General features: G+C 50.2%; 1 protein-coding gene across 2 annotated transcripts in view; it reads right to left on the reverse strand.

Annotated features, from left to right (window-relative positions):
* Window positions 1-14,215, reverse strand: part of LOC123771947 (ETS domain-containing protein Elk-3) — a 62,226-nt gene extending 48,011 nt beyond the window's left edge. Inside the window, exon 1 of one of the 2 annotated variants that reach the window (XM_069337720.1) lies at window positions 14,080-14,215. In XM_069337720.1, coding sequence (XP_069193821.1) covers window positions 14,080-14,086 — 7 coding nt within the window. In that variant the 5' untranslated portion in view covers window positions 14,087-14,215. Of the gene's footprint in view, window positions 1-7,981; window positions 8,108-14,079 lie in introns of those variants that run through there. The other variant, XM_045764784.2, reaches the window with a different exon arrangement.
* Between the last annotated feature and the right edge of the window lie 4,367 nt (window positions 14,216-18,582).

An 18,582-nucleotide genomic window follows, 5' to 3' on the forward strand; every position in this document is an offset into this window, starting at 1 on the left:
ATACGAGGCAGTTCCTATTGGCCCATACGAGGCAGCTCCTATTGGCCCATACGAGGCAGCTCCTATTGGTCCATACGAGGCAGCTCCTATTGGCCCATACGAGGCAGCTCCTATTGGTCCATACGAGGCAGCCCCTATTGGCCCATACGAGGCCGCTGCTATTGGTCCATACGAGGCAGCTTCTATTGGTCCATACGAGGCAGCTCCTATTGGTCCATACGAGGCAGCTTCTATTGGTCCATACGAGGCAGCTTCTATTGGTCCATACGAGGCAGCTGTTATTGGTCCATACGAGGCAGCTGCTATTGGTCCATACGAGGCAGCTGCTATTGGTCCATACGAGGCAGCTCCTATTGGTCCATACGAGGCAGTTCCTATTGGTCCATACGAGGCAGCTCCTATTGACCCGGGACAGGTAACTCCAGCTCACCCCCATCGGCTTCCTGGCACAGAGGTGCCACCATAGGTGTTAATAAGGTGTTGAAAGAGCCCTGGGCTTTAAATATTTCCAAATTATAAATTACGAGACATCTCACTCATCTTCTCTTCAGAAACACATTCCGTCAGATTACCCTGAGATGGTTCCAAGGATCAACCAGGCTGTTAGACGCCCGTGCTCGCTGTCTGATGTATGATTTCCTACCACACTACACAGCACCAGTACCACACTACACAGCACCAGTACCACACTACACAGCACCAGTACCACACTACACAGCACCAGTACCACACTACACAGCACCAGTACCACACTACACAGCACCAGTACCACACTACACAGCACTAGTACCACACTACACAGCACCAGTACCACACTACACAGCACCAGTACCACACTACACAACACCAGTACCACACTACACAGCACCAGTACCACACTACACAGCACTAGTACCACACTACACAGCACCAGTACCACACTACACAGCACCAGTACCACACTACACAGCACCAGTACCACACTACACAGCACCACACTACACAGCACCAGTACCACACTACACAGCACTAGTACCACACTACACAGCACCAGTACCACACTACACAGCACCAGCACCACACTACACAGCACCAGTACCACTACCAAAACTGGACGAACCACTGCCAGAGCAGCACACCCTGGGTGATGATGTAGGGATAGAACTTTCAAAGCCCACCAGAAGTAACAAGCAAACAACATAAAAAATCCATTATGTTTGCAATCGAGGGCTAGAGTCACAATCTAGAAATAAATTAAAGTTCATAAATGACCTTCTAATGGAGTAAAATTTAATGGAGCTAAGAGCGAACAGCACTATTTACACACACACAGCACGCACCATAACCACTGCAGTCCCACAACACAACAGGTACAAGTAAGCCGGTGACCAAGAGTTACACCTCACTAATAGGTAAGTTCTGATAGGGAAACACTGGAGCGACCCCTACTGTGTTGGAAATTCTCAAAACCGATCCACACACACACATATATTATTCATTATTCAAATTAGCATACCACTATTTTTCTTCATCTCAGCCTGCTTAATTGTGTGTAAAACATCAGATAGGGAACTTGGTAAACAACTTCAAAGGATTCCTGATCAATCAGGCTGTGATTCATACGTTAGTCTGCGAGCAGCGGCGTCTAAAAGCCTGGCTAACCAGCCTTGGTCACAGACCGGGCCGCGGGGACAATGATTCCCGGAACGAACAAAAGGTAGGAAATTAGTCGTTGCAGTTTAAGCCATTCAAAGTCCAGAGTAACCGCACGTGAACGGTGACGTCACACTTTGTTGACACAACACGCACGTGATATATGACGTCACACTTTGTTGACATCGCCATACTGCCGGTCAATTCATTCCCATCTGCAGGGGACTCTTGGTTCACCCTTGGCGACGAGCGGACGTCTGGACGCCTCCTCCGCCTCCAAGCCGCCGGATCACATTCCGTTTTGCGATTTTGGATTTGCTACTGTCGTTTGTCACCCCTATTCCACGGTCCGGTGTTACGACGCCGGGCGCTCATGTCGCCTTGGGTCACGGGATTGTTGGTAGATTGTTTTAACGTGTTCTGGCTGGTTCTCCCGGCGGGGTGACGATGTTCGGGCGCCGGCTTGGCCGAGAGATGGCGGGGGTTGGCGGGTCTTGGCGGGCTCCTGGTGTGCCCTCAGCCGTGGTGGGCGGCCGGCTTCTGCTCTGCCAGGGGGCACTGGATGACTTTTGCGCTTTAGTTGGGGGGCCGAGTTTTTGGCTTTGCTGCCTGGTGTTCTGTGTGTGGGACGGGGGTGGTGTTCGTCACCCTGAGGGACACCTGGGGCTCCAAAATCATCTGCCGGTCTGTGTCTACTGGCCGCCAGGCACATTAGTTTCCTCAAACAGGCGTCATTCATTTTGTCATTAGGCTTCGTGATTAACCTTCACGGGTACGCCGGAAGCATCCGATCTCTCGATCGTCATCGCCCTTAAATGTTGTGTGAACATTTCGATCTGCAGTTAGTTGTCCAGCTCTTGTACCAGGCATATATCGCAAAATATAATACCACAATATACTCATGTAACCTTGATATATCGCAAAAGATGGGTAATAGAGTTCCGAACTAGTAGCGAACTACAAAATTTCTGCATTTCAGAAATCTTTCTCGCTCGGAAAGGGAAAATGAGTACTGAAGAGTACTCAAGACTGGACAACACAAATGATTTGAATAGTAGTACAACCATTGTGATGGGATCCCTGGATTTGAAAGTTCTCGTAATCCATCCTATCATTTTTCTGGCTGACGCAATATTTGCTTGGTTATGCTCCCTAAACGTTAGGTCGTCAGACATCATTATTCCCAGATCTTTTAAATGTTTGTTTTCCTATGAGATCTGAATGTGTCTTGATATTTGTCATAGTGGTTGAGTAACTGCGAATCTTTCCACACTAAAGCCACGTTGTCCTGGATTGCGAAGGTCACTGTTCTCCATAAAACTGGAGATATCAGTTTTTCATACAATTGCTTCTGATATCTCGCCTGTATCAAATCTATTTTTCTCTAAACTACATTAAATGCTTATGCTACTGGCACTCTACAGGTCTTTATTAATTTGGAATTCCAGGAGTCTGGACTCTTGGCTGAGTGCATGGACATGCTGTCAATTTCTCTTCAAAATCTGGTGTTAGTGTTGATATCAGCTATATTCTTAGAGGGCTGAATGTCACCCATAAGGAAGCTGTCCGGATCTTCAACTCTCATGTTTATTGGAGTGTTACCATGCAGATATCTTGCGTTTGGCGAAAGGAATTTCCATTGGAGACTTTCGGCACCGTGGAGAGAGGGGGGGACCTGCTGCATGGGTAACAGCTTCTCCACCGTATCAACCTACCCTGGCTTTGTGCCCTGGAGAGGCCACTCCAGACCAACAACCAGAGCGCAGCTCCATAGTCTCCTGAGACTGATGGATGCCTACTACTACCTTGCGATGATTTCGGGGCTCAACGTCCCCGCGGCCCGGTCCCCGGACCAGGCTGTGTTAAACACAACCTCATTCTGATTTTTAGGATTTCACTAATTTCTTTGTCGTCCTGTGCATGAATCTTCAATTGTAAGCATAGGCCTAACTGTTCTTGATTGAATTCGCAAATGTGAAGAAATATTTTGGAATTTTCTTTATCTCGTGTATGACCTTTGGATATAATTGAATTTCTCCATTAGTTTATATAATGGAGAAACGGGGCTACTGTTTGTTTACGTCTAAACTGCTTGTTTAAGTCTCTCTTCTATTTCTTCAATCTCCTTGTTTGAATTATTATTTTCTTTGCAGGGACAGTCGTGTTTGCTTAAGTGCTTCCGTTACTGTTTTCCTCGTGTTGTGTCGTCTGCGTTCTTTATGTGCGCTTCGGCAGTCACTTGTTCTGTTGCTGGTGTGGGAGTTAGGTTACTTAAGATTGTTCTCCTAGAACACACTCCAAGGTATACTCCAAGGTTGAAGTGAACAACCCCCACAACCCACTCCAAGGTATACTCCAAGTTTGAGGAGGAGAACCCCCACAACACACTCCAAGGTATACTCCAAGTTTGAAGTGAACAACCCCCACAACCCACTCCAAGGTATACTCCAAGTTTGAGGAGGAGAACCCCCACAACACACTCCAAGGTATACTCCAAGTTTGAGGAACAGAAGAACTCCCAGAATACACTCCAAGTTATACTCCAAGTTTGAGGAACAGAAGAACTCCCAGAACACACTCCAAGTTATACTCCAAGTCTGAGGAACAGAAGAACTCCCAGAACACACTCCAAGTCTGAGGAACAGAAGAACTCCCAGAACACACTCCAAGTCTGAGGAACAGAAGAACTCCCAGAACACACTCCAAGTCTGAGGAACAGAAGAACTCCCAGAACACACTCCAAGTCTGAGGAACAGAAGAACTCCCAGAACACACTCCAAGTCTGAGGAACAGAAGAACTCCCAGAACACACTCCAAGTCTGAGGAACAGAAGAACTCCCAGAACACACTCCAAGTCTGAGGGACAGAAGAACTCCAAGAACACACTCCAAGTTATACTCCAAGCTTGAGGAGAAGACCCCCCCCCCCCCCACACACACTCCAGGAAAAAGAGTGTCACAATTACCAGCAAGAAATATATCACGGGCGTAACTACACTATATACGGCCACTGATGTTGGAGATCCCCATAAGAGATAAGGAAGATAACTGAGAAAGGGGTCCTCAAGCAGGGAGGCTGTCGTCTCACTGATAACACTCCGGCGCCAATAACTTTCAAGATAACTTGAGACATCCCTGCTACCTAAGAATGCTAGAAAATATCGGGCACACCAGTTTGGAAATGTGCCCAGGTCATCTTGAAGTGACCTGCTGCATGGGTAACAGCTTCTCCACCGTATCAACCTACCCTGGCTTTGTGCCCCCAGAACACACCCCAGAATTATCTAAGTAGATAGATCAGACAAGACAGTCTATTCTTCGGCTTGTAATATGAGAATAATATTAAAGATGTTTATGTGCAGGAAAAGTGACTCTCTTGCAGGACTTTGGTTTTGGACTTAAGTCCTATCAACCTCTGGAGGGTTATTACTGCCCTCTTACCTTGTGGTTTACCTGGAGCTTACCTGTGGAGGGTTTTAGGAGTTCTTCTACTCCCCGAGCCCGGCCTGAGGCAAGGTTCGACTTGTGATATCTTGGTTCAACAGGCTGTTGCTTGCAGCGGCCCGCAGGCCCCCATATCTACTACAGCCTGTGGTGTCAGTACTCAATTTTCTCCAGTCGTTAAGATGATAGGAGTCGTTAGTTTCCTGAAGTCCAGTAGGTACTATTGGCTTCGTTCTCAATTCATAATCGCGGATCCAGGGTTCAATTCCCGGCCGGAACAGAAATGGTTGGGTACATTTCCTTTCACCTAATGTGTCTGTTCACCTAACAGTAAATAGGTACCTGGGAGTTAGGCAACTGTTGTGGGGTTGCATCCTGGATATATATATATATATATATATATATATATATATATATATATATATATATATATATATATATATATATATATATATATATATATACATATATACACACACACACACACAGGCTTCCTGTCCCCGACAACGGGAATGAAGATCCAACAGTAGAGAAGAGTGTTGTCGTCTCAATCAATGATAAAGGGCCAAACAGCACAAACCTTCCAAGATGTCCCAAGATTACCTATCTCCCCTTAAGCAAAGTCACCAAGAGATTTCAAGATTGTCCAATCCAGTCACAGTCAATATGTAAGTTTCACAGTTACGAGATCTCGACCAGGATTCGTCCAGCATTTGCGCACTCACTAACGAAACCTCTACATCTTTTAATAATTATGTCAGCTATGTTTACAGTTATTAAAGAGTTAATCATAACAAACAGCCTGTTGGATCAAGTTATCATAAGTCGAGCCTGACCTCAGGCCGGGCTCAACTCTCGAAACATTCTTCAGGTATGCTCTAAGTATGACGTAGCTGCTCGAAGCCTGACGCGTAAATCACAGCCTCGTTGGTCATGTATCCGGTCCGGCGACTAGTTTATTGTGCACCCCATACCCATCCTGTGAGTGGTAGCGTAAAAAGGATTACAGAGGGCACAAAAGGTCTTTTCCAAACCTCAACGGTGATAATTACAGTAATCTATCCTTCACACCTTATAATGCATTAATGCACACCGTTAATGCACACTGTCAGCTAATTACAGATCCTTTGAATGTGTATTCTCCCATCCTCAAAATACGCTAGGCTTCAAAATGCATTTGTTTAAAAGCGTTAGGCTTCTAAATGCATCAGGCTTCTAAATGCATTATGTTTCTAAATGCATTGTTTCTAAATGCATTGTTTCTAAATGCATTATGTTTCTAAATATATCAGGTTTCTAAACGCATTATGTTTTTAAATGCATCAGGTTTCTAAATGCATTGTTTCTAAATGCATCAGGTTTCTAAATGCATTATGTTTCAAAATACGTTATGTTTCAAAATACGTTATGTTTCAAAATACGTTATGTTTCAAAATACGTTATGTTTCTAAATACGTTATGTTTCTATATACGTTATGTTTCAAAATACGTTATGTTTCAAAATACGTTATGTTTCAAAATACGTTAGGTTTCAAAATACGTTAAGTTTCAAACTAGGGATGCGAGCACTCTTGGGTACGATGGGACATGCATCTGGGTTATATAAGTTCATACTTCACTACAATACAGTTCAAATTTGAGCCTGAATACTGAACAGTCCACAAGGTTCATCACTGTGAATGTCTCAATTACTACAAGCTACTTGTGGCTATCAGATCAGATTATAAAATTCTATTTATCAATTTGCTTAATTATTTAGCCGTTTTTTGTTTAATTTGTATATGAGTAGCTGTATTTAATTTTGAAAGCAATAATGTCTGAATCGTAACACCATCCAAGAGAGCCTAGGTTATAATTGTAGCCAAAACTAAACAAAAGATAAGTCTTGCCTTTTGTGTTGTTGACAATAAGTCTTTTATTCTTATTTTTGCTCTAATTAGAGACACCATGATTGAAGCCATAGGTTATACTGTAACAAGGGTACCGAATATACACCATCGATATACATGCGACCTTTACAAGGGCTCCGGTCTATTGGTTTGGAGAATTGAACTCTCGCAGCCTCGTCTGTGACAAACCTTTCCTGCCTGATTCACGAAGCAGTTACGCAAGTATTTACGAACGTGTACATCTTTCCTCAATCTTTGACGGCTTTGGTTACATTTATTAAACAGTTTACAACCATGAAAACTTCCCAATTAACTGTTGTTATTGTTATAAACAGCCTCCTGGTGGTTCGGAGCTCATTAACTGTTTAATAATTGTAAACAAAGCCGCCAAAGATTGAAAAAAAGAGGGACAGGTTCGTAAGTGCTTGTTTTGTTGTTGTTGTTTTAGATTCAGCTACTCGGAACAAAAGTTCCAAGTAGCACGGGCTATGGTGAGCCCGTAGTGGACATACCAGGCACAGGAGCGGGACTGAAGTCCTTGCGTAACTATTTCATGAACCTGACGGGTCTTTGGGGCTGTGTCTTCGTAGGCGACTGACTGATGAATATTAAGCCACCCAAAAGGTGGCACGGGCATGAATAGCCCGTAAGTAGTGGCCCTTTGGAGCCACACAGTACCGCTCTTGTGCCAGGTAAGTCCACTACGGGCTCACCATAGCCCGTGCTACTTGGAACTTGTTCCGAATAGCTGAATCTGTAACAACAACTTTGGAGCCATTACCAGTATCATTAGCTGATACTGGAGATCTGTGGACTTGCGACTGCACGCTACGGAGAGGTGGTAACCTCTCTCGTCTCCGTAGCCCGGAGTGCCAGGCTGATATACCAAAATGCCGTGACCAGAGGTGCCACACTCCCCCGGGGGAAGACCCTATAACCTGTGCAAGCACAAAGGGCCCCCAGAGAGCCACCCGCATATCCCCTCCCACTACCAACACTCCCGTCTCCCACACTTACCAAGGAGGATCATGGCCGCTGGAGGTATGTGGTGGCAGCGTCGTCAGCGTAGCCCGTCTCCTCTCTCTCTCACACAACCAACTCAACTGCTGTCAATTACAATCTACTCCCAGACGTCCGCGTCCACTGGGGGGGGGGGGGGGAAGATTGTTGGTTGGGGGAGTGGGGGGGCTGATGGGGGTGAGGTCGCTCATCTAAGCACTGATTCGGACTAGTAATTAGACCATTAGACCACGTTTACGAAACCATTTAAATGGTTTAAAGAACTTTAACGGAATATATATATATATATATATATATATATATATATATATATATATATATATATATATATATATATATATATATATATATATATATATATATTAAAGCATAGCCACAAATATAGATTAAATAAGATGATAATTGACCAGAATTCATCTTGTCGGGGGCAGGAAGCCTGTGAATATATATCTTAAGACTTGTATCGAGATCCCTCTCCCCCCCCCCCAGGTCCAACCACTGACCCCCCCCCTACACCCCAAAGATGCAAGCCCACAACAGTTGACTAACTCCCGGGTACCTATTGACTGCTGGGTGAACAGGGGCATTAGGTGAAAGGAAACATGCCCAACCATTTCTGTCCGGGATTGGATTCGAACCCGGGATCCTAGATTGTGAGTCAAGGACAATACTGTTAATGCAGTTTTCTCGGTAATTTAGTAGTTTACCCGGTAATGGAGCAGTTTACCTGGTAACGGAGCAGTTTACCCCGGCAATGGAGCGGTTTACCCGGTAATGGAACAGTTTACCCGGTAATGAAGCAGTTTACCCGGTAATGGAGCGGTTTACCCCGGTAATGTATCGGTTTACCCGATAATGGAGCGGTTTACCCGATAATGGAGCGGTGTACCCCGGTAATGGAACAGTTTACCCGGTAATGGAGCAGTTTACCCGGTAATGGAGCAGTTTACCCGGTAATGGAGCGGTTTACCCGATAATGGAGCGGTGTACCCCGGTAATGGAACAGTTTACCCGGTAATGGAACAGTTTACCTGGTAATGGGACAGTTTACCCGGTAATGGAGCAGTTTACCCGGTAATGGAGCAGTTTACCCGATAATGGAACAGTTTACCCGGTAATGGAACAGTTTAACGGGCAATGGAGCGGTTTACCCGATAATTGAGCGGTGTACCCCGGTAATGGAACAGTTTACCCGGTAATGGAACAGTTTAACCGGCAATGGAGCGGTTTACCCGATAATGGAGCGGTGTACCCCGGTAATGGAACAGTTTACCCGGTAATGGAGCAGTTTACCCGGTAATGGAGCAGTTTACCCGATAATGGAGCGGTGTACCCCGGTAATTGAACAGTTTACCCGGTAATGGAACAGTTTACCCGGCAATGGGACAGTTTACCCGGTAATGGAGCAGTTTACCCGGTAATGGAGCAGTTTACCCGATAATGGAACAGTTTACCCGGTAATGGAACAGTTTAACGGGCAATGGAGCGGTTTACCCGATAATGGAGCGGTGTACCCCGGTAATGGAACAGTTTACCCGGTAATGGAACAGTTTAACCGGCAATGGAGCGGTTTACCCGATAATGGAGCGGTGTACCCCGGTAATGGAACAGTTTACCCGGTAATGGAGCAGTTTACCCGGTAATGGAGCAGTTTACCCGATAATGGAGCGGTGTACCCCGGTAATGGAACAGTTTACCCGGTAATGGAACAGTTTACCCGGCAATGGAGCGGTTTACCCGATAATGGAGCGGTGTACCCCGGTAATGGAGCAGTTTACCCGATAATGGAACAGTTTACCCGGTAATGGAACAGTTTAACGGGCAATGGAGCGGTTTACCCGATAATGGAGCGGTGTACCCCGGTAATGGAACAGTTTACCCGGTAATGGAACAGTTTAACCGGCAATGGAGCGGTTTACCCGATAATGGAGCGGTGTACCCCGGTAATGGAACAGTTTACCCGGTAATGGAGCAGTTTACCCGGTAATGGAGCAGTTTACCCGATAATGGAGCGGTGTACCCCGGTAATGGAACAGTTTACCCGGTAATGGAACAGTTTACCCGGCAATGGAGCGGTTTACCCGATAATGGAGCGGTGTACCCCGGTAATGGAACAGTTTATCCGGCAATGGAGCGGTGTACCCCGGTAATGGAACAGTTTACCCGGCAATGGAGCGGTTTACCCGGTAATGGAACGGTGTACCCCGGTAATGGGGCAGTTTACCAGGTAATGGAACAGTTTACCCCGGTAATGGAGCAGTTTACCCGGTTGCCGTCAACAGCCTCATATTAAAGATACCTTATCTTAAGGTCCTGCTATCATCATCTGTTTCCACAAGATAGCCAGAAGACCCCACATACACCTGTCTGGGAATGATAGCGATACAGTGAGATAACACTGTAATGGCTGGCTACAGTGACCGAACATCACCACCCCCTTCTGTAACCACTGCGGTTATGGGTTCGATTCCCGGTGGTTCAGATGTCTGTGCGTCGCTCCTTTGCTTGGAGGACAGAAGAAAATGTATATATGCTGGTTAGCATTGTAAATGTCTGGCCATGTCTGTGGTAGAAAATAATAATAATAAAAAAAAAATTGGTTTTAATTTTTTTGGGGGAAGGGGGGGAGGGGGGAGAGGAGTAAAGAAGAAGGAGAGACATAGGTGAAGGGAAGTATAGAAGTGGGAAATACAGTGAGAGGTATGAAAGCAGGCGGGCTGTCCGCCTTGCTGACACCATGTGTGGGTGTTGGCAGCTAAGCTAAGCTGGCTCCCTCTTGTCAGGGAGCTGTGAGTGTGTGAGAGGTTCTTATATCGCAGCTCCTTGTCCTCGTGTCCCGTCTAAGTGCTACTTGCCAAGATTTATCAGATATTTACGTCCCCCTCTTACGAAACCTGTGCATCTTTCCTCAATCAATGGCGGCTTTGTTTACATTTATTAAACAGTTTACAAGCTGGGAAACTTCACAATCCAAGGTTGTTATTGTTATAAACAACCTCGTAGTGCTTCGGTGCTCATACACTGTTTAATAAATGTAAACAAAGCCGCCATGATTGAGAAAAGATGGACAGGTTTCGCGAGTGGAGACTTGAGTGCATGAGGAATCGTGGCCGTGTGTCTCATAGATGATTGATGAAGATGAAGCTACCCAAAGAGGTGGCACGGGTATGAATAGCCCCGTAAGAACACCCTTAGAGGCGGATATTAAGTCCCTGGCCACCTGACGTGACCACATCTTTATTCACCAAGACACTTCTTAAGATCGGAGTTGTTGTTGTTGTTGTTGTTGTTGCTCATCCCTGAGGGTGGGTCCGGGGGGGGGACCGGGAGGGACCGGGGGGGAGTGTAGGACAGGGGTGGACCGGGGGGGGGGGCTCCAAAAAGGGGGCCCCGTAGCAGCTGTCTAACTCCCAGGTACCTATTTACTGCTAGGTGAACAGGAACATCGGGGTGAAAAGAAACTCTGCCCATCTGTTTCCGCCGTCGCCCGGAATCGAACCCCGGACCATAGGACTACGTTATTGATTGTTGCCAACGGAGGCGGCTAGTTTATTGTGCACCCCATACTCATCCTGTGAGCGGTAGCGCAAAAAGGACTACGTACCCCGAGCGCTGTCGACTCAGCCGCCAGGCCCCAAAACTGCTCCCTGCACTCTTCAATGTCTGAGGATCAACAGTCGTGGTGATCAACTGTCCACGTTTCTATCGCTGATGAGACAGCTGGACGGATGTGAATGGATGCCAGGGAGGGGGGGGGGGGCGGGGAGGGTAGGTGGCACCCGGGTGCCTTATCACCCGGGTGCCGGCCGGCACCTTGCCCCGTGGGAGCACCTGGGAACCTGCAGGTGCTGAGGACCACCTGTCCTCCTCGATCTTCACAGCAGTCTTGGAGTGAGAGAGAGAGAGAGAGAGAGAGAGAGAGAGAGAGAGAGAGAGAGAGAGAGAGAGAGAGAGAGAGAGAGAGAGAGAGAGAGCTACACATACTCAAGAGATTCCAGTGATTACTCCATAACAAAACACTGTACACTAACTGTGCTGTTGTTAAACTAACAATAGAACAGTATACACAGTTACTGTACTGTTGTTAAACTAACAATAGACAGTCACTTTGCCAGTCCAAATTCGTGTGGTGTTGACAGCACTTTTACATTGTTACCAATATCTTACCGCTTGCCTGCCTGCCTGCCTGCCTGCCTGCCTGCCTGCCTGCCTGCCTGCCTGCCTGCCTGCCTGCCTGCCTGCCTGCCTCCCTGCCTGCCTGCCTGCCTGCCTGCCTGCTGGTCTGCCTGCCTGCCTGCCTGCCTGCCTGCCTGCCTGCCTGCCTGCTGGTCTGCCTGCCTGCCTGCCTGCTGGTCTGCCTGCCTGCCTGCCTGCTGGTCTGCCTGCCTGCCTGCCTGCCTGCTGGTCTGCCTGCCTGCCTGCCTGCTGGTCTGCCTGCCTGCCTGCCTGCCTGCCTGCCTGCCTGCCTGCCTGCCTGCCTGCCTGCCTCCCTCCCTCCCTGCCTGCCTACCTACCTAGCTGCCTGCCTGCCTGCCTCCCTCCCTGCCTGCCTACCTACCTAGCTGCCTGCCTGCCTGCCTGCCTGCCTGCCTGCCTGCCTGCCTGCCTGCCTGCCTCCCTCCCTGCCTGCCTACCTACCTAGCTGCCTGCCTGCCTGCCTCCCTCCCTGCCTGCCTACCTACCTAGCTGCCTGCCTGCCTGCCTGCTTGCCTGCCTGCCTGCTTGCCTGCCTGCCAGCCAGCCTGCCTGCTTACCTGCCTGCTTGCCTGCCTGCCTGCCTGCTTGCCTGCCTGCCTGCCTGCCTGCCTGCCTGCTTGCCTGCCTGCCTGCCAGCCAGCCTGCCTGCTTGCCTGCCTGCTTGCCTGCCTGCCTGCCTGCCTGCCTGCCTGCCTACCTGCCTGCCTGCCTGCCTGCCTGTCTGCTTGCCTGCCTGCCTGCCTGCCTGCCTACCTAGCTGCCTGCCTGCCTGCCTGCCTGCCTGCCTGCCTGCCTGCCTGTCTGCCTGCCTGCCTGCCTGCTTGCCTGCCTGCCTGCCTGCCTACCTACCTAGCTGCCTGCCTGCCTGCTTGCCTGCCTGCCAGCCTGCCTGCCTGCCTGCCTGCCTGCCTGCCAGCCTGCCTGCCTGCCTGCCTGCCTACCTACCTAGCTGCCTGCCTACCTACCTAGCTGCCTGCCTGCCAGCCTGCCTGCCAGCCTGCCTGCCTGCCTGCCTGCCTGCCTGCCAGCCTGCCAGCCTGCCTGCCAGCCTGCCAGCCTGCCTGCCTGCCTGCCAGCCTGCCTGCCTGCCTGCCAGCCTGCCAGCCTGCCTGCCAGCCTGCCAGCCTGCCTGCCTGCCTGCCAGCCTGCCTGCCAGCCTGCCAGCCTGCCTGCCTGCCAGCCTGCCTGCCTGCCTGCCTGCCAGCCTGCCAGCCTGCCTGCCTGCCTGCCTGCCTGCCAGCCTGCCTGCCAGCCTGCCAGCCTGCCTGCCAGCCTGCCTGCCAGCCTGCCTGCCAGCCTGCCAGCCTGCCTGCCTGCCTGCCAGCCTGCCTGCCTGCCTGCCAGCCTGCCTGCCTGCCTGCCTGCCTGCCAGCCTGCCTGCCTGCCTGCCTGCCTGCCAGCCTGCCTGCCTGCCAGCCTGCCAGCCTGCCTGCCAGCCTGCCTGCCAGCCTGCCTGCCAGCCTGCCAGCCTGCCTGCCTGCCTGCCTGCCAGCCTGCCTGCCAGCCTGCCTGCCAGCCTGCCAGCCTGCCTGCCTGCCTGCCTGCCAGCCTGCCAGCCTGCCTGCCTGCCTGCCAGCCTGCCAGCCTGCCTGCCTGCCTGCCTGCCTGCCTGCCTGCCAGCCTGCCAGCCTGCCTGCCTGCCTGCCTGCCAGCCTGCCAGCCTGTCTGCCTGCCTGCCTGCCAGCCTGCCTGCCTGCCTGCCTGCCTGCCAGCCTGCCTGCCAGCCTGCCAGCCTGCCTGCCAGCCTGCCTGCCAGCCTGCCTGCCAGCCTGCCAGCCTGCCTGCCTGCCTGCCTGCCTGCCTGCCAGCCTGCCTGCCAGCCTGCCTGCCTGCCTGCCAGCCTGCCTGCCTGCCTGCCTGCCTGCCAGCTGAATGATGACCACGTTCTTTTATCTTACCTGACATGCTGCTCTATTACGCCGCCGCCACACCTGGAAAAATGAAAAAAAAAGAGTTAATAAAATAAGACTCCACTTACGTTATGTCCGGAGACTGGTCACTCCACTTACGTTATGTCCGGAGACTGGTCACTTCTCTTACGTTATGTCCGGAGACTGGTCACTTCTCTTACGTTATGTCCGGAGACTGGTCACTTCTCTTACGTTATGTCCGGAGACTGGTCACTTCTCTTACGTTATGTCCGGAGACTGGTCACTTCTCTTACGTTATGTCCGGAGACTGGTCACTTCTCTTACGTTATGTCCGGAGACTGGTCACTTCTCTTACGTTATGTCCGGAGACTGGTCACTTCTCTTACGTTATGTCCGGAGACTGGTCACTTCTCTTACGTTATGTCCGGAGACTGGTCACTTCTCTTACGTTATGTCCGGAGACTGGTCACTTCTCTTACGTTATGTCCGGAGACTGGTCACTTCTCTTACGTTATGTCCGGAGACTGGTCACTTCTCTTACGTTATGTCCGGAGACTGGTCACTTCTCTTACGTTATGTCCGGAGACTGGTCACTTCTCTTACGTTATGTCCGGAGACTGGTCACTTCTCTTACGTTATGTCCGGAGACTGGTCACTTCTCTTACGTTATGTCCGGAGACTGGTCACTTCTCTTACGTTATGTCCGGAGACTGGTCACTTCTCTTTCATTATGTCCGGAGACTGGTCACTTCTCTTTCATTATGTCCAGAGACTGGTCACTTCTCTTTCATTATGTCCAGAGACTGGTCACTTCTCTTTCATTATGTCCGGAGAGTAGTCACTTCCCCTGGAGAGGATTTCGCGAATTCGTCTCCTTAAGTACGGCTTGGGGCCGCAAACCTAACCTAACTTAACTGCGCGACCCCACGCAGTTCAGACTTACTTATAGGAGTTAAGTTGTACTTATAGTACAACCTATTTTGTACGGTGGGGCTTTTTTACCTTAAAATGCTCTGTAGTATCTGAGAGTACAGGATGGGGTGAGGATGGGGGGGGGGAGGGGTGCTGGAGAGGGGGGAATGAGATAAGGAGAAGTTCGTGGGTAGATAGCGTGAGGGTAGAGTGAGAGTAGAGTGTGAGGGGTAGATTGTTAGAGGTGTAGATGGGGGTGTTTATGGAGTGTGAGGTGTGGCAAGTGTTTGTGGGAGACTAGATGGAGTAAGGAGTGCATGTGGATGACAGACTTGCAACTTGCAAGTGCCTGGTTGGTCTAGCAAGTGCCTGATTGGTCTAGCAAGTGCCTGGTTGGTCTAGCAAGTGCCTGGTTGGTGTAGCAAGTGCCTGGTTGGTGTAGCAAGTGCCTGGTTGGTCTAGCAAGTGCCTGGTTGGTGTAGCAAGTGCCTGGTTGGTGTAGCAAGTGCCTGGCTGGTGTAGCAAGTGCCTGGTTGGTCTAGCAAGTGCCTGGTTGGTCTAGCAAGTGCCTGATTGGTCTAGCAAGTGCCTGGTTGGTCTAGCAAGTGCCTGGTTGGTCTAGCAAGTGCCTGGTTGGTCTAGCAAGTGCCTGGTTGGTCTAGCAAGTGCCTGGTTGGTCTAGCAAGTGCCTGGTTGGTCTGGCAAGTGCCTGGTTGGTCTGGCAAGTGCCTGGTTGGTGTAGCAAGTGCCTGGTTGGTCTAGCAAGTGCCTGGTTGGTCTAGCAAGTGCCTGGTTGGTCTAGCAAGTGCCTGGTTGGTCTAGCAAGTGCCTGGTTGGTCTAGCAAGTGCCTGGTTGGTCTGGCAAGTGCCTGGTTGGTCTGGCAAGTGCCTGGTTGGTCTAGCAAGTGCCTGGTTGGTCTAGCAAGTGCCAACAGAGAGAAATCTCGCGAATTGTTACTCTCAGGAGGTGGATATCCCCACTCAGTCACTCACTCACTCAGTCACTCACTCGTTGTTGGTATTATAGATTCAGCTACTCGGAACAAAACGTTCCAAGTAGCACGGGCTATGGTGAGCCCTTCGTACTTACCTGGCACAGGAGATGTACTCTCACTCACTGCATTCACTTACTCACTTACCGTTCACGATATTCAAACGCGACCCCGGTGTGCGTACGGTGAGGGAACCCACAGTATCACTATGCACAAGGTTTGTAGTGCCAGCAGTCGTTGTAGCAATAGTAGCTGCATCAGTAGCAACAGTTGCATCAGTAGTAGCAGTAGTTTCAGCAGCAATTGCGACAATGATAGCGGTAGCAGTTGAAGTAGTTGCAACAACAACAGCAGCAGCAACAGCATCAGCAACAACAACAGCAGCAGCAACAACAGTAGCAGCATCAGCAACAACAGCAGCAGTAGTAGCAACAGTAGCAGCATCAGCAACAACAGCAGCAGTAGCAACAACAGCAGCAGTAGTAGCAACAGCAACAGCAGTAGCAACAGCATTAGCAACAGCAGTAGCAGCATCAGCAACAACAGTAGCAGTAGCAACAACAGTAGCAACAGCAACAGCAGTAGCAACAGCATTAGCAACAGCAGTAGCAACAGCAGTAGCAACAACAGTAGCAGCATCAGCAACAACAGCAGCAGTAGCAACAACAGTAGCAGCAGTAGCAACAGCAACAGCAGTAGCAACAGCATTAGCAACAGCAGTAGCAACAGCATTAGCAACAGCAGTAGCAACAACAGTAGCAGCATCAGCAACAACAGCATCAGCAGCAGTAGCAACAACAGTAGCAGCAGGAGCAACAGCAGTAGCAACAGCAGTAGCAACAGCAGTAGCAACAACAGCAGCATTAGCAACCACAGCAGTAGTAGCAGCAGGAGCAACAAGAGGCATGCCAGCAGCAGTAGCAACAACAACAACAGCAGCAACAACAGCAGTAGCAACATCAACAGCAGTAGCAACAACAGCAGTAGCAACAACAACAACAGCAGTAGCAACAACAGCAGCAGCAACATCAACCACAGCAGCAGTAGCAACAACAACAGCAGCAGTAGCAACAACAACAGCAGCAGTAGTAACAACAACAGCAGTAGTAGTAGCAGCAGCAACAACAGCAACAACAGCAACAGTAGCAACAACAGCAACAGTAGCAACAACAGCAGCAGTAGCAACAGCAGCAGTAGCAGCAGCAACAGCAGCAGCAACAAGAGGCATGCCAGCAGCATGTGTGTGTGTGAGGGGGAGGGAGCCAGAGAGGACGCGTGTCGCAGGCAGAGGACGCTGGTGGCTGCTGGCGGCGTCGGCGGGAAGGATGCCCGCCCCGGCTCCCAACCTAAAGGTCACAGCGCGGGGGTTGGCGGGAGCTCTCTTGTCTGCGGCACCCGGCCACTTCTCCTCCATCCCAAGTTTTAAAACTTGGGATGGAATCAAGTTTAATGGTACTTTGTGTTGAGGGTTTAGATTGGGCGTCATAAAGAGGGGTCGAGGGTTTGTTTCTGGAGCTCCAGTCCTTTGTCCAAGCTTGAAGTTGTGGATGATTGTTGCTTGCTCAAAGTTCCCCTTGAGGGCGTTCCACTTGCAATAGCTTCGTCAGAACCATCCGCCACGCTAGCTTGAGTTCCTTCTGCCACTGGAGCAGCAGAGGCGGGTAAGGAGCGCATAAATCAGAAAGAAAATTGCCCCTAGAAATCCTCAAACTTTTGAAGTTTGCAGTAAGTGAAGACAAATGGCGGGTTTTTGTCATGTTGAAGACGAGGAGAAGAGAATGATGCTGGTACTATCAACCCCACTTGTTGCGCCTCTCCTTAGGGCCTTGTCTCGCCCCTCTCTCTATTGTGTGATGCACTGGAGCACGGCCCTTCACGCCTCCGATGAGCAGGCGAGATGACACACCCAACAAGGGTCACCACCACCCGCCCCAAACAACACAATGGGCACCACTAACAACCGAGCGGCTCAACGGACCCGAAACCCCCCAAGACATCAACAACAACAGGAGCGGCAGACGCCGCAACAGGAGCAACAGACATACACACACACACATACTAGAGAGAAGCGGGTGTAACAGAAGCTGGAGAAACGCTAAACAGATGCCCACACGTCATAATAACCCCCGTGGCCGCCCCAACACTCCCCTCATCGTGGCGTTTTCTCCTTGACTGCCGTCCACTCTGGCTGGCGCAAGCCGTCCGTTGCGCGCACCACAACCGCCCACCGTTCGTAATCAACACTCAAGCACGCCTGTCCCCTCACTAATCTTGTGAGGGGAAAGAGATGGGTAGCGAGGGCGCCGCCGCGTGTATCAGCATGGGTCACGTGTGCCCAGGCGGTAATACAGCATATCTGGTGGGCCAGAACCATCTTACAATTGAAACCAGTTGAGACACAAAAGGAAAAGCAAATTGACAAAAGGGTTCAGCGCAGGATCCACCATTTTCCTTTTAACAAGGTTTATCCTGGGGCAAGAAGAGGCGGGAATGTGACGTTGGTCAGGGTGGTACGTCACCGCCCACACCACACCCACCCGCACCACACCCTCCCGCACCACACCCTCCCGCACCACACCCTCCCGCACCACACCCACCCGCACCACACCCACCCGCACCACACCCT

Source organism: Procambarus clarkii, chromosome 38 (assembly GCF_040958095.1).
Source record: "Procambarus clarkii isolate CNS0578487 chromosome 38, FALCON_Pclarkii_2.0, whole genome shotgun sequence".
NCBI classification, from domain to species: Eukaryota; Metazoa; Arthropoda; class Malacostraca; order Decapoda; family Cambaridae; genus Procambarus; species Procambarus clarkii.